The sequence below is a fragment of the Panthera uncia genome, chromosome B4, assembly GCF_023721935.1.
Source record: "Panthera uncia isolate 11264 chromosome B4, Puncia_PCG_1.0, whole genome shotgun sequence".
Taxonomy (NCBI): Eukaryota; Metazoa; Chordata; class Mammalia; order Carnivora; family Felidae; genus Panthera; species Panthera uncia.
Genome location: NC_064809.1, coordinates 55305190 through 55327961, shown reverse-complemented (window position 1 = coordinate 55327961; position 22772 = coordinate 55305190). Strand labels below are relative to the sequence as shown.

At 35.2% G+C, this 22772-nt stretch overlaps 1 protein-coding gene across 13 annotated transcripts in view; it reads left to right on the top strand.

Moving 5' to 3' along the window:
- SOX5 (SRY-box transcription factor 5) overlaps positions 1 to 12675 on the top strand; it is a 1013639-nt gene extending 1000964 nt beyond the window's left edge. For all 13 annotated transcript variants that reach the window (XM_049627167.1, XM_049627170.1, XM_049627165.1 and 10 more), the window contains 4 exons: positions 92 to 200; positions 2965 to 3138; positions 8777 to 8993; positions 10585 to 12675. In XM_049627167.1, the coding sequence (XP_049483124.1) occupies positions 92 to 200; positions 2965 to 3138; positions 8777 to 8993; positions 10585 to 10888 (804 nt within the window). In that variant the 3' untranslated portion in view covers positions 10889 to 12675. The remainder of the gene's footprint in view (positions 1 to 91; positions 201 to 2964; positions 3139 to 8776; positions 8994 to 10584) is intronic.
- The last annotated feature ends 10097 nt before the right edge of the window (positions 12676 to 22772 follow it).

Genomic DNA, 22772 nt, shown 5'->3' with positions numbered 1-22772 from the left:
ATTATATATGGTCCAAGAAAAAAATGTCTTTGAATAATTATAATTTCCAGACTGAGCTCTCATTATAAATTTCTTTTTTTTTTTTTTTAAGGAAAAAACAACACTGGAGAGTCTGACTCAGCAACTGGCAGTTAAACAGAATGAAGAAGGAAAATTTAGCCATGCCATGATGGATTTCAATATGAGTGGAGATTCTGATGGTTTGTGAAAATTATTCATATATATACCAATAGTGTGCAGAAGTGTCTATTTAGCGTCAATTAAAACTACTAAAAAGTATGTAAGACAGCTGCCTAATACCTGATCATTACAATAAGAGCTCACGTGTACTGAACAGTTCCCATGTGCCAAACAATCTGCTGAGTGTTCTGCACAAATCATCTCATTAATTTCTAGCACAACCTGTGAAGTAAATACTATTGAAAATAAAGAGATTGGCCCCTGGGAATTTTGAATCATTTTTTTCCCCCAACATAACAAGGCTGTAAGTACCAGAGGCAGATCCTGGATTCAAGATGGCACAATTCTTAAGCAAATACTCACAGTCACTGTCTAATCTATGTCTCACTTCCCTATTTCTTTTCAGCAAACTTTTCATAAATTTGTATCTATCTGCTCATTTTCAAGTTGTCATTTGTAAGATTCTGACCAGAATACAAGGCTCAGTGGATACTGAGCCTTTTTTTTTTTTTTTCATTTTGAAACACTTCCCTCTTATACTGTCTATTATACAGTCCGGTGTCATCCCTACCCTCTGTAACCCAACTAGAACACCAGCTACACAGCTTCATGCATTCCTCACATGCCTTCTTGTTGTCTGCATCATTTCTGAACATTCTAAAATCCAAAATGACAACTAATGAAATTGATACCCTAATTTTAATTGCACAGGAAAGAAAGAAAAAGAAGAAAGTGTTATTCCTCTCACCTTGAGCCCCAGCTAGGAACCTCCCTCCAGTGTCAAGTACCAAACACGCATTTTAAGAGCACTGTCCTCAAATGTGTTACTATTGAACAGGAAGTTCCCTGCATGTAGAAAAGTCTGCACCAGAGCAAACCATTAGGAAGCATACTTTAGGACAGAGGGGATTGCCGTGAATTCCCCAACATACTTAGTTGTCTACTCTGTACCTTGGCCCCCAATTCTGCTTTTAAGTCCAGTTCTGCACCAGCTACAAAAGTAGCCAAACTTGACCATGTAGCCAGATAATTTTATCAAAATGAATCTTATTCAATTGGATATCCAACAAAAGTCAGTGTTGTCCTAGCCTGTTGGATCCAATCATTTCCTTCTATTTTCCACATCACTTGCTTAAGATAAACCTAGCCTAAGTACATATAAAGAGCTTGTTTAGCTTTGATGAAATTACACTATGTTCATTTTATTGCTTATGTTGCTGTAAGGTGTAAGAACAAGAAAAAGCAGATGTGCAAATGATCATTTGCTAGTTACAAACCCATTTTAGGAAGATGTTGCCATATATTAGCACTCATTTATGTCAATAAAAAAGACAATGACTGGTAATAAGACATTTCATAAATTTTAAGTTGTATTAGCATGATAAAATATAAGCATAGTAATCAGCATTAAAACATCAACAATTTTGTTGCTGTTATTTGTTAAATTCAGTCATGCTTGTGTATGCAAAATATTTTCCAATCTTCATCAGACCAAAGAGCATACTATGAATGAGAAATAATGAGAAACTCCACCAACAGGTATGCTGTGTTTTTGTTTGCTGCTATAGAGGTCTTCAAGTCTGGGTAATTCTGGTTGATTCCTATTCCTTCTAATTGAGAAAAGAAAGGAAGAGGAGTATGAAGAAAGAAGAAAAAAGCAGTGCTTTGATTAATGATACAAGCTCTAGAAATCCCCAAATTATTTAAACATTTTATATGCTACCAAAATACATCTCTTCCATATTTTCTAAAGATAACCCTGTAATACTTAGTATCACAGTTCTGTGTTTTCTTATGCTTCTCCTGATTTTCTTTGCCTAAACTCAGGTATCTCTGGAAGCTGTTTAGTCTGGTGAAACTATTCTATAAAGTCATGCAAAGCCTGGAGGAATGAATGCAGCTCCCAAAGTTTCTACCCAGACTCTCAGTCGTGTTCTATTGTCATAAGTCTTGAAGGGAACTTTCAGGGGGTCTCCGGATAACTTTAGATGTTAGGGAGAAAATTCAGGGGAATGAATTTTTTTTTCACCTTAAATATGTGGCTGTAGACTTCTTAAGAAACCACGGTTGTGTACCTGTTGGTTGTTTTTTCCCTACCATTTTCAAATATCTTCTGGGGAGCAGGCTATCATGGATGCATCAGCATCTTTCATGCATTTATCAGCACAAAATTGCAAAGAAATGCCAAACACATTACAGAAGATTATCTATATTGTATTTTCACCCCAAAGTTTTATTTAGCAGCATTTTATTTCTATAACCTCAGAGAGAGGAAAAGGGCATGACTACTCTATGTTCTGACCGTCTTTAGGTAGCAGAGACACAACCTCACTTGTAGTCCATTGTGCCAAATGTGCTAGTGTTTCACAATTTTCTGAGGTTCTTCACCCATTTAATATTTACACAGTGCCAGCATGCCTACCGGTATACTCCAACTGTTCTCTTTCCATTTTGCCTCAAAGATCACGTATTCAGGTTTCTCATGTCCTTTTGAAAGTAAATGGTGAAACAGTCCACAGTCCATTGAAGAAAAAAAAAAGGAAAAATATATTAGAAATGGAATGAAAATGCAGATACAACAATTGCCACTACAGGGCTTAATCAGAAGCTTCATAAACAAGCATCTGTGTCAAGAACTGAAAATACTATTAGCAGATATACTTGCTTTATTCATATTTAATATACTAGAATAGATATTTTACAGACAAATATTCGATAGTAACGCAAAGAAGAGAATTGCCAAAAGTCTTAACACTAACATGAAGCAACGTTCCCTATTTTTAGGAAGTGCTGGAGTCTCGGAGTCAAGAATTTATAGAGAATCCAGAGGGCGTGGTAGCAATGAACCCCACATAAAACGTCCAATGAATGCCTTCATGGTGTGGGCTAAAGATGAGCGAAGGAAAATCCTCCAAGCCTTTCCTGACATGCACAACTCCAACATCAGCAAGATATTGGGTAAGAAACTTATTGATGGTTACATGATGTATGGAATAAATGTACAATTCTGTTTTATGCAGTTGTTGAAAGGTACTAGCTTTGGAGGCCAGGCAGCTCATGTTATCTACTTCTCTAAAAAGAAGCACCATTACTGAGCCTTTTCTTCTGACGACAGAGCATTTCATGTTTGTTGAGAAATGGGCCCAGTTTTTATAGCTAATTTAGTTGTGTACCTCTATATTAACTGTGGCAATGTTTTTTCTTCTTTAAAATCTAGAAATTTTTGTACTAAGTCCTTAGTTCTTTTTGTATGAACTACGTGATAATGGTATTGACCATATTCATTCTTTTCCTTTGAACTACAGAATTCTTCATGTGCTGGGGATGGAAGCATAGGTGATGGTTGTTCTGGTACTATCATTGAAAATCAGTTTAGAATGTCAGAGGACACGAGAACATGTGGTGTGTGCAGTTTTTAATTTACACTTTTAGTAGCCTTGAGCCCGTTTTCAGCAGCATGTAAAAAGGGACTTTCCCTACCGTTGCAGCTTTCAACTTAAGAGATAATAAAGTACATATTTGCCTTACATACATAGACACTAAAGCACACAGAAATATGGGCGAGAGGTAAGAGTATTATAAAGAGACTTACCGTATACCAGTTTAAGTCCCAGAAAAAGGAACAAAGATTCCATTTTGTGTGTGCTGTTCACCTGACACCATCATCACTGTTATTGTCATCGTCCTCATCTTCATCATGCTCGTCTTCCAGATAGCCAGCTACCAGATGAGCTAAGCAAATTTTGACTATTTACTCTGACTGCTAGGAGCCAAACAACAAAAACAGAATAGGAATACCTAACTCGATCAGTAAATTTGGGCTTCAACAAATAAGTGACATTCCTCTGAGTTACTAAAGCTTTACTAAAATCCATAATGCACTTGGAATTACATGTACTTAACGCAGATAAGTGCTCCTTTTGATCCTTTACATTAAGGAACTGGTCATCTAAAAGTGGTTACTAAACATATACATGTGTTTTTATGCTCCCATATTCTCAAATTCTCATGTTACTGGGTGGTAATAGATGCCATCCAGTTCACAGCATGCATTTGTAGTGAGACCAAAACAAACAAACAAAAAACCATCAACCACTTGAACTTATGTCTCAGTTTTCATCTAAAATGATCTTGAAATCTTTAGATTAATGTCATCTCAAAAGATAAGAGTATGTAAAGCTTTAGGTATATAGAAAATGGGAATATTTATGTATATATATATATGTATATATATATATGTATATATATATGTATATATATATGTATATATATATATATGTATATATATATGTATATATATGTATATATATATTCAAAAAATTAAACTGTTCAAAAGGAAATGCATATTTTTATGCTGCTACCATCTCTGACCTGTTTTTTCTTTTTATGACCATATTTTACCTTCCATATGAAATTTTCCATTTTTAAAAAATGTATCTGTTCCACTGGGGAAAACTCTAGAAATGAATAAAATATTCCATATTTTAACATATCAGTTATCACAAAATTAGCCCAAAATGTCAAAATGAAAAAATGAACTAAATACTGAGATTATTTAAACTGTCTTTATATCATTCAATTCATGTATGTGAATACTGGAAAATGTTAATCACTGATTCAAACTTTATCCTAAGTATAAGAGAAATATCAGCTTTGATGATGTGAAATACTTTAGAAGATGTAGGAAAAGACTTTATGGGAAAGAGGTGGCTAGCTACAAGAGTTTCTTTCTGGTTTGAAGGAAAGAATATTAGGATGACCATATAGTTAAATCACAATAGGTTACATGAAAAAAGAGTGCTGTCTAATTTTGGACTTTTCAATAGAATTGTATTAATTAAAGATATCCAGTAAAAAAAAACACTGAGGTGTTTGGGACCTCAATATTTGGTCTTAGCTTCAAATAAATAAGTGATCTTCAAATATCCACAAGATCATTCTAAGTGGCCCATTTCATATAAAAGTACAAAGAAAGCTTGATGTTTTCCTCTCTACTGATTGTTTTGGATAACAGCCTCCGACAGCATGCCGCTAATTCATTCTGCTTAAAACAGGCGCTTGAGCTGGGTTGACATTTTACGTAGTCTCTGGGGATCCTAGTTGACATTTTAAAGGGCTTCTAAGCATTTTATAATACCCTAAAATCTGGTTTTAATAAGCCATTCTGCTGAAATTGTTAACATAAGGAATCACCTTTTACTGTTTGGCGCTAGATCAGGGGATGGGGGACATCTTTTTCTGATTAGATATACAGTAGTTGGAGTAAAATGTGCAAATTCATTACAGACCCCATGGAGATGACGATGCTACTCAGCTCAAACTCTTCATTTTTATCGCGTCGCCAGATTTAGAAAGGAAAAGAGCACTTTCAAGACTTTTATTTTTCTTATTATGAACATCATATTTTTTTTTTTATTGAATCTTCCTCTGTCATCAGGAGGAATACCCAAAAGTCCTTCTCTGTTGTTTTTTTTTTTTTTTTCATTGTAAAAGGCTAGGCTTTTGAGTAAAAGCAGAGAACTTACTCCCTGTACGTGGTCCAGGGTAAGCAACCAGCCACATCTTAAATCAAGTAGATGTTTCGGTCTCTTTTGGAGATACCTAAAATGCTTTCCTACCATTCACATCCAGCGTGTCTCAATGTTTACATAGTAGCTACATACAGTGGATGTTGCACCTGCAAAGCCATTAAAACCAACACCACACTGGTCATTTAGTTATTCAAAAGTTAGTTTTCAAAAGTGAAAACTGCAGTTGCCACCAACCAAAACACCATTTGTTCCGCACGGTCATAAAACAGCAGAGTTGGCCATTTTACCAACTACAGGCACCACTTTCACTATCTTGATTCTTAATTTTAAGAAGACTTAGAACTATGCTCCGGCCATCTTTTAAAATGTAATTTAGGATTCAGTGATACTTCCGGAGAAATTATATTATCAAGTGTCTAAATATGTTGTGATTCCAGTTCATGCCAGATTTAGAAGCCAGCTTGTCTAAGAATTTACACATCTTTTATTATATATGTATCTGTTTTATCTTTATATAAATATGTATCTTTTATTTATCCTATATATGTGTGTGTGTGTATATGTGTGTGTATATATATATCCCTTTTTCCTCTGCATTTCAGACAGTTCAACTGTCTTTAAGTTCCTCTAATCCTCCTTCCCACTGCAAGGCCTGACCATTCTATTCTTTCTCCATAGAAAGCTCTCCCTCTCTGATTCCTATAGGAATCATTTCCACAAAACCTTCCTGACCTACAAAAGATTGACCCAACTCCTTATGTTTTCATAGCTTCCTGTACTTTCCCCACTTATAATTAAAATAATAAGTGTTTTAATTAGCTGTTTAATGTATTTCTTCTCCACTGGAATATGAGCCTCAGGAAGATAAGGAACAAAATGATTCACCACTGCGTATCCAGTAATTAATACAGCATGGTGCACATAGTAGGAAATCTAAAAAGAGTTCTCACATTCCAGGGTGGGTTACAGTAAGGCATAAACATTCTCTTTCCTTAGAAAACCATATCCTTTTTGAGCTTATGAAACATTTAGACATTGAGAAGTACCATTAGCAATTTCTATTCTAATTGAGGATGCTAGTTACTTGGTTCTGCCTGGTGATAAAGATAGGGAATTTTAAAGTCAACCATCCTTGGTCATTTTTCAGTGTATTTATATAACTATGAAGTAAATTATTTCTGGTAAGCTCACTTTTACACTCCCTGATCTGAGGTTCAAAATTCTGTTATACATACTTGTAAGAAACTTCCCAAAAAGAATTGACCCCGTTCAATGGTATTATAGCTTTACCTGTATTTATATTTGCCCTGAGAATAACATGATGGTTTCAAATACCTCTAGAGAATAGTGTTGGGCAATAAAGAGTTTGAGATTGTACCTACAAATTTAGGATGTGGCCACTGAAACACAAGTTTGAGAAAGGAATGGAAAAATAAACTCTATGATTTGAACTGTAACCTGGATTTCTGTAGTAAATAGAATAAAATCATATTGGCTGTCTAGATTGGAAAAAAATCTGTTTATAAATTTTTGTAACACCTATGTGGATATACCCACCCAGGCAACATCTGTTCTGATAGGAAAAAATTCTAAGGGAAGAGATATTGTCCCTTTTACTCTATTCCTTTAATAAATAAAACAGCCCATATTGAGGACTTTTCTGCATTTGTAGAGAAGAACGGTTCATCAGTGAGCTAGTTGCATTTGAGAAATGGAATTTTGGTTGAGTAATGAACCCATTCGAAACCCTGAAGATCTTGCTTAGATGACTTTGGAAGGCAGGTAAAGGCTTCCATGCCTGTATTTGGTATAGAACCCACAATTCCAGTTATTTTGATCCTTGTGCATTTGAGTAGAGTTGAGCTGATTACTTCCTGATAAACACACTTCATCTACACACAGATTCTCCTCACGTGTTTAATAAAAAAAAAAAAAAATTATTACTTCTACTTCTTTTACTACTATGCATAGCCATACTAATAGAATCAAATATTTAAATCACGTTTATATTGAGAATTAACATAACTATTTTTAACTGTTGTTGTTTTTGTTTTGTTTTGTTTTGAAATCCTAGTTGAGTCCAAACCAAAATCAAAAGTGAAAAGATGGAGAACACCAATTTGGCTTGACATTATTAATGCAAACTATATCACGAGAAGTGACATCTTTATATATTATTGAAAGTGATTTATTAAGAGAAAAATCTTACCCCTTACATACTTATTGTAATTCTGACCTCTGCTAAGTCATAGATAGCAGGTGGTTGTAGGTATGTAAAAACATACATTGTAGCATACTTTCAATTATATCAAACCTGAGTTTGAGTCACAGATTTGTAATTTAATAATTGTGTGACCTTGGGTGAGTTACTTCATGTATTTGAACTTCAGTTTTCTCATTTATGGAAATAGGTGTAAATGCTATCTTACAGGATTATGATGAAAGTTAAAAATGTGACAACTTATGTGAAGTTTTTAGTGTTGTGTCTATCTAGCACCTGGTAGTTAGCTGGTGCATGTTCATTAATATAATTTTTTGTAATTTAAGTTTTAATGAAATGAATTTTTAAATGCAATCATTCATGAAAGCATACTTAAACATTTTGAGAAGAATTATATATGTTAGGAACCCTTGTAGTAAGTAATGCACCCCCACTTAAAAATACTAACTAGATAATTAGCCACAGATTGAAAATATGTAATAAGTTTTTGCATAATTTTTCAGTTCACAGTTGAATTAGATCATGGTCTAATGTGGAAATAAAAGATGTATTTTTAACATTAGCTGTGAGCTTTTAAGTAAATATATACGCTTTTGGCTAAATTGTCCATTCCAGCCAGGAAAAAAAAATATATTGGCCAGTGTTTGTACCTTTGGGTACACAGTTTGCTCTACACAGCCACCAACACCCCTGTTCTTGTGAGATCTCACCTCTTGAGTCATAGTTCACTAATCAAACACATTTTTATGTATTTCTGGGCTTTAGCCAACATTTTTATTTTAGATTTATTTTCTTGTCCTTAGCAGCTGTGCAAATTGGAATCCTAACCTTCTTTTCCTCATAGGATCTCGCTGGAAAGCTATGACAAACCTAGAGAAACAGCCATATTATGAGGAGCAAGCCCGTCTCAGCAAACAGCACCTGGAGAAGTACCCTGACTACAAATACAAACCCAGGCCAAAGCGCACCTGCCTCGTGGATGGCAAAAAGCTGCGCATCGGTGAATACAAGGCAATCATGCGGAATAGGCGACAGGAAATGCGGCAATACTTCAATGTTGGGTATGGACCTTTCCGTCATTTTTTCATGGGGAACACTTCTTGTTATGCGTAATGGGATGTGAACCATATTCGCTGAGCTGTAAAGCAGCATTTTGAAAAAGAACTTGACCTCAATGTATTTTCAGAAATTAGCCTGGCCCCCACGTGATCCTGAAAAGAATACATCCATATGAAGCCACCCCGAGTTCCTAGAACAATGGCTCTAGTGTGAGCTTTACTCCCACTGGCTTGAAGATAAAATATCTGATAGTAAATAATTTTGAAGCGTGTCATTAACAACTTAGAAGTATTATCGGTTCTTTTCTTTGTTGGTTTTTATTACTTCCAAGGCTTCCCATTGACAAATTCTGCAACATCTTTGTTAAGGAAATACAACATAAAAATTTTTCCAAAAGAAACACTCACTTCTGAATATAGGGGGGTTTCTGGGCTATCAAGGCACGTATGTGGCCTTTGTAGATCACACAAAGTGGGGATTCTATTTAGGGCACCACAGGGTTGTGAATGGGAAAGCTGTGTTCCGAACTAAGAGTGTAGTTCTCAGGAGGTTTTACCCTGCCTCCTATGGCAAGGCTGTCTACAGTATCATATTAGGCTAACTGCAACATCATTGCTTCTGCAGAATTTTCTCAGAAAGCACAGAGATAAAGTTGCTTATATCTGGAACATAAGTTAGTAAGATCCCAACAGCTGCTTATAATAATAAATACCGTTCTGAAATGGCTGAAAGATACCTTAGAAAAAGACTCATAAAGTCTGCTCTATCCTGTTCCCTCTTTCTGCCTGCTCTGTCCATTGGCCCATGATTTATATCCCGACGCGTGACTCTTCTCAAAGCCAAGCATGAAACCCAACACTTGCTGAGGAAATAGTAAACATATGAATGAATGAAAGAAGGAAGAAATGAACACTATCTATTAATCTCTTCCTACTAAGACCAGCTACATAATTTGAGGAGCTCCCAGCAAAATGAAAATGTGTGGGGTTCCTATTAAAAAGTTAAGAATTTCAAGACTGTGGCAACAACTTTAAAGCAAGCATAGGATCTTTCATAGCCCAGGGCCCTTTCCAGCTGCAGAGCTGTGCACCCACGAGGCTGACTCTGCTTCCTGTCCCCCCAGCTACTGCAGGGACCAAGTGGACAATGTGATACTCTTCAGTTCCGGTGAGTTCCGAGCAGTCAAGTTTTATTTTGAGAGCTCTCATATTTTAGGGGTTTTTTTTCCCCATTAAAATTGAATTATCTTTATTTCTAAAAAGCTGAGTGTTATAGTGAAGGAAAACTGAACTTGGGGTCAAGGACTGAGGTTCTTCTGCTTAATCTTTCTACACCTCAGGTTTTTTGCATAAGGGAACATAGGAATAAAAATTATTTTGAGGATCAGGTGGGTAACCCATGTAAATGCCTATAAAGCATGACACACAAGTAAGTTATTGCAATCACAGTAGGATACCATTTTTTAGATGTTGGGCAATAGATGAAAATCAGTAGTTTAGAACTGGACAAGCTGAGCAGATTCATTATACAGTAAAGCCTGCATCTGACTATCCCTTCACCCACAGTGTATTTTTGGGAATTCCTCTCTGACAGGCAACAAGCACAGATCCCCATCGCCACTGCTGGTGTGGTATACCCTGGAGCCATCGCCATGGCTGGAATGCCCTCCCCTCACCTGCCGTCGGAGCACTCAAGCGTGTCTAGCAGCCCCGAGCCTGGGATGCCCGTTATCCAGAGCACTTATGGTGTGAAAGGAGAGGAGCCACATATCAAAGAAGAGATACAGGCTGAGGACATCAACGGAGAAATTTATGATGAGTTCGATGAGGAAGAAGATGATCCAGATGTAGATTATGGGAGTGACAGTGAAAACCATATTGCAGGACAAGCCAACTGATAAGGGTCAAAAAATGGTTGTGACCTTAGGACTTAAAGAAGCCCTAGCTGGTTCATCCTTACCAGTGGCCAAGCACATTAACTTTCTCATACACTGACTGTTACTTTAACTGTTAGTCTTAAATAGTTGGGACATCAGCTGACTAATAGACCTCAGCCTCAAAAGGCTTGGAAAGGAAAAAAAAATACAAGCAAACAACAATATCAACAACAAGAGATTGAAATAAGCTATGGGTAAAATAATGCCAGTAATTCAGCTGCTACATCCAAGCACTGAAGTCTTACCCGTCAACTTTTTTTTTTTTTAATAAACTTTATGGCTGTTTGTTCTACAATGTTCTAGAAATTCTCACTCAGGTACACAGTGCCAACAAGTGGCTTGTGAATGTGTTTTGTTGTTTTGTGCTACAATTTTTAAAAAGAAATAAGTTTTGTTTTGTTTTTTGGGGCTTCTGGGTTTTTTCCTTTTCCTTTCCTTTCCTTTTTTTTTCCTTTTTTTCTTTTCTTTTTTTTTTTTTTTTTTGTAATGCACCTGACAGAAAAAAAGAAAGATGAATTTCTCTTTACTTCTCTCCACCTTCTCCATCTCTATACTTTAAAGATGGAAGTCTGTGCATGGGGGGGAAGAGGGAAAAAGAGCCTGTTTTTAACTTCCTTGCTATCCACCACAAAATAAGCAATTATTTTCTTCAGAGGACTTTCTTTGTCTAATGCACACCACACTACATCTTTGAGCAAGTGCCAAATTTGTACTGAAGTGTTGACCCAGTTCCTTTTTTTTCCTTTCCTTTTTCCTGTTCCTTCTTAAGTTAGGACAGTGTTATATCTTAGACAATCCCTTGGAAAACCTGAAATACCAGCAGCTGGTGAGATTTGACTTTTTTTTTTTTTTTAATGGAAACTGTAGGTGCTGTTCTCAGGTGAAAAGAGAGAGAGAGAGAGAGAGAGACATAAGAAATTTAGAGAAAAAATATTTTCTGATCTTGGATTTTTGTGTGTATGTATGTGTGTGATTATGGTACTAATAGGAATAACATTGAACCATTGTGAGTTAAACCCACATCTGGGGATGAAATCCCACATCCTCCTAAGTGACTGGTCTGGAAGCAACCTTGACCTTGACTTTGCACTTCAAATGACAACCAAGATAGGGCTCAGAAATTATATTTTTAAATTTCTAATATGATTATTGGATGGATTGGGCGGCCCTGTGTAATAGAGGTGTGCACGTATAACATGGAAGCTACTAGCAAACTGTTCCCAGATGTCCCTTCTTCCTGATCAGTTGGTTCCACTAATGTTTGCTACTTAATGATTTCTGTTTGTTTTTCCTATTGATAACTTCGAGCAAAACAATCATTGTTTTCCTTGAATATATTTGGCCATTTTCCAGGAACACAGAATTAGCTTATTTCTTCAACATTCCATCCTTTCCTGATCAGGAAATGGAACTGATGATTTTATAAGGTATTTTTCATCTCTCCATGAAATGAGGCGGAGGCCATTTGCATTTCACAGTTGTGGGCCATGTGCATCCCATACCATAAAGAGCAGGATTTGATTAAAAGTCATTGCAGCCCAACAAAATGGAGCCGGGCTGAACCTAGTGAGCGTCGCTACGACTCTTCACTCGCTGTAAGAGGAATCCACTGAAGGCCAATTTTTGGTTCCAGCAGAGTATGTGCATAGAGCGACAACTGATGGTGACAGAACCGCTTGTTTAGATTTTGCCAACCAAATGCCACGACAGTTATAGGGCTTGTACAAATAAACGCAAAATCGTTTAAAGTCAATTGCCATTATTTGTGCTGAGGCATCAGACAGTAAATACTCCAACCAGGAGCTTGGATGTGCTATGGTTTTCACTCCAGTCATCATTTTGCTATCTCACCCCTCAAACCTGACCCAAAAGTTTGATTTTTACATATAAATAAGAAAAAAATCCTTTTTATTTTTCTCTCTCTCAAAAGACTTGCTCTGGGGTTTTGCTTGGAGGAGCTGATCATATCTTGCATGTCAGAGATTTTGTTTTGTTTTTCTGTTTGTTTTTGATGACTGTATTTTCATTTGAACTGCCTCTTTTTGCTAGTGTTGTAATGATGATGATGATAAAATAATAATAATAATAATAGTAATAATAATAATAATGGTCAGCTGTTCCCAGATTAGTAAGTTATGTATAATTTATTTCTCCCTCTCTATTTTATTCTCCTCTGATTTGGAAGTACAGCCAATAAGCTGTTAGATATTTAAAACAAATTCCCATCTTCCAACTCATTTATATATATATATTTATACACACACACACACACACACACACACATTCACCCACACAATTTTACTTCTCCTTCAGTACATTTTCTCCTTTTTAAAAATTTGGCCCCAACAATGTCAAGTTCTGGTGTTTCATACAAAGGAGTGAATAGGAGGGTCGTGTTCAATCTTAATTAACTTATGCTCTCATCACTCATTTTAGTTATGTAATTGCCACAGTCATCTAGAGCCATTTTTTTTTGTTTTTGTTTGTTGTTTTTAAGCACTCTGGATAAGGAAAAAAATAGACACTCGTTTTATATCGTTATTATGTACAATGTGAAAACAGATTTTTAAAAATTTGTTCTTCGTCTTTGTTAACAAATTCTTATGTGGGTTCACCTCTCACGTTTGCTGGATACTTATTTTACACCACGTTATAAAGATGCTTTGTTTTCATTTCATTACTTTGGGCTACAAGAATACTTTGTTTTAGCTCCAGGTAGATGCCACCAAGGGCAATCACAGCTGAAACCAATTCTAACACACTTACCAGTGAGTTGACAAAACACTTCTGTGTGGTCTTTTTTTGTTCGTTTTTTATTCTGTTTTATTTGAAGGGGAAAATGAAATTGTTAATGGTGACCTTTAACTGCTGAAATTCAGAAGTTGATTTTATTTAGTTAGGTTTATGTCAGAGAGACTACACCATGCTGGACTAAAACAGGAAGTCCAGAGCCTTGTGTTCTGTTCTCTTGTTCTGACATAGGATTCGCTGGGTGTCGCAATTTCTTTGCCTTGGTTTTCCCCAAAAGAAAACGAAAAAAAATTATGTTGATGTTTAAAGTGCTTTGATGTCCTTTGATAAAAGGTGCTATGAATAGCAACTTACTGTGTTAACACATTGCCTTTTTGGCATTTGATTGGTTTATCATTTTTATAAAGGATCCTAAAACCTTGTATTCTTTTTCTGTGCCCCATGATGATCAAAAAAGCTAAAGTTGAGGAAATGAGAGGAAGATCAAACTGAAATGAAGCTAACATTTCCCTACTCTATCCTTTCCTACCTCCCCGTTCATATATCCCCTCTCATTCTCCCTCTCTCTTTCTCCCTTTCTCTCTCCCTCTCTCTCACACACACAAACACATACACACATGCATACACACACACACGCACACACGCACACACTCACCCCAGTACTGAGGAATAATCTTGCCTGAATTCTAATTTATGGCTATTGTGATCAATTCATCTAAAATAGTCATGTTTTAAAATGAATCTAAGAGAATATCACTGGAGAAAATAGGTTCAAGTTGCTCATTTACAAGATATTACTAATTTGGCTGGTTACTTGGATAAAATACAAATACTTTGGCTTGGCAATTGGATAAAATACAAAACTGTTCTTCAGTACATTTGTACCTAAATTACTTAAGTCGATTTTTTACATTTATTTGGCATCTGCATTTAAAAGTTAACCATATATAAAATCCCTCCCAAAGATCATAACTATTATTGAAACCAAACCCTCTTATAAGGAACAAATATAAAAGAGTTGTCTTTGATGAAATTATTTCATAGATTTGATTTTGGAGTAGACTTTTACCTTAATTCATTTAAAGAAAGTTATCTTTAACTATTTTGTGGTCCCAATTTCAGATATTTTCTTAATCCAGAAGTTGTTACTGTTTCCAGAAGAAATCTCTTATATCACATTTAAAACATCAAAAGTAATTACATTTTCATTCATTCTAATGGGTAAATTATTGAATTGTAATAAACAACTGTATATTTGCAAACAGGTTTATAAAATATTTGTCTATCAAGTTAATAGTAAAATAAAAATTATGGGGTCTGCAAGGAAAATTATGAAGCCCACTTAAAGTGGTTCAGATATCTCTTTGTCGTATAGGGCATAAGTTTTTGTTTAGACAGGCTTTTACAGTATTTAATTTTAAAGTTTCCTATAACTATCAGTTTCCCAAGTTGAAGATGATGTTGTGTTAAGTTTTCTACTGATTGATTCCTGTTCTCCCCAGTGTGTCTGTCACTGGTTCACTAAAACAGTATTTATACAGCTCCACTGGCTCTAAAGCTCTTAGTCCGTCTAACATTTTGGATTTTATGAGTAAAAATGGGGAAAAAAAATAGAAAAGAGACAATCAAATGCCTGGAGCTTAAAACAAAGTATGTGCAACCTACCATCTCACTTGAAATTTAATAAAATAAATAATTATGTAAATATAACATAGAGTTATAGATTTATATTTTGTTCATAACACATAGTGTAATATAAGTTGTATATTTTCATGTTTTTGGTTTTATGTTACCATTCATGCCACAATAAAAACAGGAGTTTATGTACTCTTAAAAAAAAAGATGTGGGTTGCCACCAACCTGTTTTTTTGTTTGTTTTTTGTTTTTTTGTTTTTGCATTCTCTTTTTTTCAGTATTACTGCCATGCAAGGCACCAATAAAAACAGCAAATGTGTTCTTTACCTATTATACTGTGTTTCTTTTCACAATTCTTGTTATGAGGGTATAATCTTTAATTATGAAAAGAGTAAAAGTATGGAAAGCCATTTAGTTTTCAATATAAATTACCCCCACTTCCTGAAGTTGACTTTGAACTGAGAGCTCAGGGTTTAGTCCTTCATGGTGGGCATTGCAAGAAGGACCCCTGGACCTTTTTATAAGGCATCCCTTCCTAGCTTCACAGTAAGGTCAAAAGCTATAGCTCTCATAGGTAATGGAGTCTAATACTCTTTAAAATCCTACAGCGTGAAGGATTTTTAATGTTCTTCTCCTAAGCTTGACACTATCATTGGGGCAGGGTTTCTACACTTTAGAATTCTATTTTATCCTGTGTGTATAGAAAGCATACACATTTTAGGTTATGAAATTGCTAAGAACTAGAAATAATTTTCACCTTGCTGGTATCTAATTTAGGATGATGGGTGTTTCTAAATTGTTCAACACTCTTAAGTTAGCTTCTGGATTCTACCTTCAATTTTTAAAGCAAATGTTAAAAAAGAGAAGCCACCATTTTTGCTGGTCTTTCTCACCATATGATGTTTTTCTATCTTGATAGCTCTATGTGTAATAGGTTCCTGCAGGGGCTTTTGTTTGTTTCCTTGGTTGCTTGCTTGGTATTTAAATAAGTATCAAGATGCTAGGTCAGATAGCATGTGGTCCAAATAAATATAAAGTAAGTATATAAAGAGGATATAGTCTACTAACACTTTGCCCATTGTGTCCCTTAACAGAAGTATTTTACAAAGTCTGGTCCATGGACCACCTGCTTCAGAATTAACTGTTAAAAATGTAGATTCCTGGGCCCAACTCCAGATGTAGTCAATCAGAATCTCTAGGGATAGAGATAAAGCTGTTGCTATTTAACAGCTCCAAATAATCATGCTGCACACGCTGGTATTTCAAAACAACCAGGAGGTGGGGCTGTTTTCCTCTCCTATTGACTTTCTTTGCATGTCCAATTTTGCAGATCCTGTGCCCTACCATACTTTAACCTTAAGCCTCTGTGAAAACCTTGAAGCTTAGGGTCAGAAAGAAGCAAGAGTTTGGAAAAAGCTCTCGATCTGTCACTTGGTAGATTGTTTTTGATCCACCAGTACCCCAGTACCATGCTTGTGTGTGTGTTATCCTTGTTTCTCTGCTCTGGCATTGTTCATGGGCAAAGCAGGAGGCTTCAGAGACTCCAATCGAGTGCAACACTGAAAATATAACTGAAACACACAAAGCTACGCCCACTTGGTATTTGCAAAATGAACTGAGGTTATTTGAAAGGAAAATATCCATTGTAGAAGTGAAGAGATAAACATCCCATGTAGTGTTTATTAGAATAGACCACCTATGGCTACACTGGTCACAGTCTCATACTGTTACTTCAAAAAACAGCATTATCAGGATATGCTAACTGTATGTGGGCAGGGAAAATCTTGTCTGGTTATGAAACCTGATCACTCAAGGTGTTAAGTCCCAACCACCACCCTCTCTTTCCTACCAAATAAAGTTCATTTAGTTTTGTTCTGTGATACTTCAGTTTAGAAGCATTCTATTCTTGGCCTTTATGTACTTTAGTTTCTTATGGAATATTTAGGACTAGCATGCAATAACGGATTGTTTCCTTACTGTCAATGCCTTCAACAACCAAAAAATACTGGCAATAGTGAAAAGAAACTCATTCTCTTTTTTTCATTTATCTCAATTTTGCCAATTTCAGTCGTTGGTGTTTGAGGACGTTCACATGTGTTTTTAAGACATCAGGACACTGTCATTCTTACCAAATTTTAAAGTTCAGAAGTCAGCCCTATTTATAACTTAACACCATCACTGAAACCTCAGTTATAGCAATGGAGGTGAAGGGAAGCATGAATTAGTCCAATGTCTGAACTAAAGAATATTTATGAAAAAATAGATTTATTTTTCTTGAACTACTAAAGCAACCTAAGAGCTAGCTGAGAAGACCTGTTTTATAAGTAAGCATTGTAATTAGAATGTAAAGTGTATGCAATAGTATTGCTAAAAGTTCTTAACAATAGTTATGTTTTCTTAAAGAGGCTAAACATCTGTCCTACAATCTTGTTTGTTCTAGCAATTTGCTTAGCAAACTATTTTTACCACCAAGAATGAACCAGTTCAGCTCTGATCACAATAATCACTATTTTCCAATTAGTCAGGTCCAGATTCATGAGATTTTACTCCCCCATTACTGCCATTGTCTAAATATGCAGGCGAATATGGAATGGAATGGTATTTTGTTGGTATTCACAATAGAACCAAGAGGATGGAAGTTGTTTTATCATTGATGTCTCTACTGATTCAATTTAAGAAGAAAAAAAAAAAATTACCAGAACAACTGTAGGAAGTCAGTAGGCCTAAGTAAACACCGCCATTTTGTATATTGCCTGTTCAATTTAGTATTAAATTTTAGAGTCTGGAAAGCAATCCTAATTACACACAAACTGTACAATATATTTGAAATAAAGTCTTTTGTTTATAAAAATCACTTGTGATTACTTTTTTAATAAACGAATGTGGTCTTGGTAGAATGTTGGAGAACCCACCACAGAACATATTTAGGTTATTAATTACACAGAGGACTGATTTTGTTCAACTTGCTCCAACACTGGCCCTCAGTGAGTATTCATTTTGCCTTATATACCAAACCTACAATTGACTACAGCACAAGTTTACAAATTGTGGTTGCATGAACTTAAGTTTGATTCAGGACTATAATCATTACTAGTAAGCCTCAAATAATTACACAAATTGTCCTTTTTATTTGAAATGATCCTTCAAAGAACATTGTCTTCTACTGGGTGAACATGCACGAATGGAATTAACAATCTGCTTTCTGATGGGCAGAGCTTATTTGACATCTGGAAAATGAAATTGCCAGGGGTATAACATTTAGGCACAAATGCTAACTATAGTTATTGAAAAGAAAATGTTAGAGTTATTAAAGACTTATCAATTTTTCCCTAACCTACTAATACCACAGGTCCATAAAGCTTTGGTATTATAGCCTATTATGTCACCCAAATATTGGACTCTTTCTCATAAAATCCTCTGGCAGAGTTTTATCTTTGTCTCTTACTGTTATAGTAAAACTTTAAAAAGTAACTTGATTTTTCAGATACTTCCAGATTCCCAAAATTTATGTTGGAAACCTTTAGAAAGTTTTGTAAATTTTACACTTTTTATGTAAATTTTAAACACACAAACCTTGAGTTTGTATCATGAAAAAATATCATCATAAAAATAAAGCTTTTTATGAGTAAAAAATACAAATCAGGAAAAATAAATGATAAGAATCATATGAGGTTGTGGTAATGATGCAATATTTGGCAAATATTAAGTGAATGATGTTAACCTTGTTCTCCTGGGAATAAAAAAGCCTAACTCCTGTCAAAGTTGATGAGCCTCTTGCTCTCCAGTGCATCATGTTGGCTTTATTTAAATATGTAGACTCTTACCCATTTTCAAAATTTGGTATGCTTGTAATAATATACAAATACAATTATACCAGTACAGTTAACACATACCACATAAAGAAACAAGGCTAAGGAGTAAGAATAAAAATAGATTACACACACACATTCACACAACTCTAATCGCCACACAACAACAAAATAGGTTTTATCTTCATAGCAGTCAAGGCAAAGAAGAAACTACGTGGATTAGAGAATTCTTATTGCTTAATTGAAGGAAGCATGCAAGTTGATCATGAGAAGTAAACCTTCATTGCCCTAAATTCTTGGATGGATTTCACACTTAAGGGATAAGAAACAATGCAAAGAACCACTTTGTTTTGTAAGCAGATTCACAAAAGCTGTAGATTTGTTTTATATATACTTTATCAGTCCTTGAGAAGAGTTTTATGAAGACAACTTGCAGGGGGTCAGAGAGAGAGAGGGTATACATATGAATAGATAACTGGATATATTGATTAGAGGAGGATTTACAAGGATGAAGCTGGCAGAATTGTGATTGTGATGAATATTTATCGTGTCCCACAGACTAGCTTTTTCAACCATCAGATGTTTCTAATTGGCTTTTAATTATGCTATGTTTACTATTATGATAGGTACACAAAGATATAAAACATTTCTTCCCTCAACATTTGTAATTTCCAAGGAAATAAGACTAGCATACATTAAGCAATAAAACAATATAAGAATATGATGAATGAACCAAAGACTGTAAGTGATAGAAGATTTCAAATGAGAACAAGAATCATTTGAATACTCACAAGATGTCAGCTACTAAATAAATGTAGGAGGTGGTGAATGGCCACCCTCCAACTCAACAACTAGAAAAAGCTAGAAAATTACAAAAAGTATATTTTAAAGTCATTAGGAAACCATGGAAGAAATGAGACTAGATGAACCACGATTCCAGAAAAGCAAGAATCTGTCCAAGGTGAAGGTGATGGTTGCTAGCCATTTCTATTTAATGAACACATTAGCAAATCCTGAAATAACTTTTATAGCAAGACTTAGCAGCTCCTGGGTGAAAGGGACACCAGCAAAGCAGTTGTGTGGATCTGAAGCAACAAATTGGAAACTCAAGGGACCTCAAATACAAGACAGGTTTCACTAATGGCATATTTTCTGAGTGCTATGGCTGTGTGTGGGATGCAAGAGATTTATAGTAAATGTTTCTCAAAGAAAGACTGAAGTCTACAGCCAGTTAGTGCTTGGGAAACAAAGTCCCGCCAGAGATGCGGGACCTTCCTCAAGTGTGCAGCTAGTCTCCCTTTCAAAACATTTGACAGATTTTATCTTCAAAAGGTAAAATTCTAGACAGTTGGACTGAGTACCTTAGAAGGGCAGAACTGAATTCCCGGTAGTCTCTCATGGCTGAGGAGACTAACACTCATTATGCTCACAAGCAAAGTTTGGGAAAACCACACTCTAGGACAAAATTAAAGTAGTCTGAGTATTCTTAAAACTGCCAAGCAGCCTTGACATAGCTAAATTTCTGATAAGAGTAAGATAATCAGCCCTTCACCCTATCTGTCTAACACAACAATGGGAAACTCCATTCTGGCAAAAGATGAAATCAAAGAGTTTCTTTGTAGTTTTTTTATTTAGAAATTTTAGGAATAAAAAAATTCTAAATACAGGAAAAGATTTAAAAAAAAGACTGATAATGAAAGAAAAAACAAACAGTAGATATATGCTCACAAGTGAGGCTGATATTAAAGCCAGCAAACAAAGACTTTAACATAACTCTAGCTGATATAGTTAAAATGTATGAAAAAATAGACAAAATAAAGAGGTGAAATCTATGAATAATAATCAACTATCACAGAAGAGGCCAAGATTAGTAAGATTAGTAAAAAGAAATAGTTTAATATAAAAATACAGAGATCTATAAAAAGTATTTAAAGAGAAAATTGATGAGACTTTTCAAAGCTAATAAAAGATACCACACAGATTAAAGAAGTTCAGGTAATCCAAGTGGGATAAAGGAAAGGAAAACCACATACATAAACACTATAGCAAAACCATTGAAAACCAATGACAGATAAATTCTTAATAGCAGTCAGAGGAAAAAGCACATTATCATCAGAAAAAGTGACAATAAAACTGACAGCTGACTTCTCAATAGAAACAATGAAATCTAAAAAACAATGAGATCATATTTTTAAAGTGCTACAGGAAAAAATTTGCCAAACTGGAATTCTACATACCATAGGAACTATCCTAGAACATTGAAGTTTCAATAGAGACATTTTCAAATGAACAAAGGCTTGGAGTACTCAGCAGCAGCAGATCTGACTACAATATTAGAGATTGCCTCAGGCTGAAAGAAAATGATTCTACATGGAAAAATGGAACTGCAGATATAAAAGAAGAATCCTGGAAATGGTAGATATATGTGTTAATATAAATGACTTGGATCTGTACACAATGCCTTGTCAAGTTTTAAATAAATGTAGAAGTAAATTCATGACAACAATGATAAAACAAGGGAAGAGGCTAAATAGATTAAAAAATCTAATTATCCAGCAGCATCAAGAAGTCAGTGAAGGAGGGGCACCTGGGTGGCTCAGTTGGTTAAGCGTCCGACTGGCTCAAGTCATGATCTCATAGTTTGTGAGTTGGAGCTCTACGTCTGGCTCTGTGCTGACATCTCAGAGCCTGGAGCCTGCTTCAGATTCTGTCTCCCTCTCTCTCTGTCCCTCCCCCACTTGCACTCTGTCTCTCTCTCTCTCTCTCTCTCTCTCAAAAATACACATTAAAAAAAAAAAAAGTCAGTGATGCATTTGGTGATCCTAGAGTAGCCAGATAGAGAATGGTGAAAGAATTTATAACCAACTTTCTGAGAGAAAAAAAAAATGGAATAATAAAAAAAAAATTTAAAGGGAGACTAGACTGTAGACTGTCAGACTGAATACAATAAGATGCATGCTACCACAAGCGATATCAGTTAAGATGGTTGAATGTAAAAGCGTGGGGGAGGATAGATTGTGTAAATACTATGAAGAGAAAACTATGATTGCTTTACTAACATCAGACAGAGGAGGTTTGCAGATAAGAAGCATTACAAAAGATAAATACATTTCAAGTGAGTCAATCCAATTGGAAGATATGAGAATTTTTGAAATCTATATACTAAAAATCATAACTTCAAATGATATAAAACAAGCCCCAAATGACAGAACTAACTAAACAGAGAAATACACAAATCTATCAGCATAACGTTAATGCAGTTCACTCAATAGCTATTAAAACAAGCTGGAAGAAATTAGGAAAATTATAGAAGTTCTGAATACTACAATGAACAAACACGACCAAATGGTCATGTATAGAACATTTCCAACATTTCCTCCAGTGATGAAAGAATTAACATTCTTTTCAGGTGCTTTGGAACATTTACCAAATCAACAAGGTAGTGTATCAAAAAAAAAAAAAAAAAATCATGCAGAGGCTATTTCTTAACCCAATAGAATTGAACCTACTAATAAACAACATTTAGCTAGAAAAATTCCAGTTTCATGGAAATATAATATCATAGATCATTAAGGGTATTAATGCCTCCCATGTTTTTATTTATTTTCCTATAGTTCATATGGCTCTTTCTACTTTACCACATAGTCTTC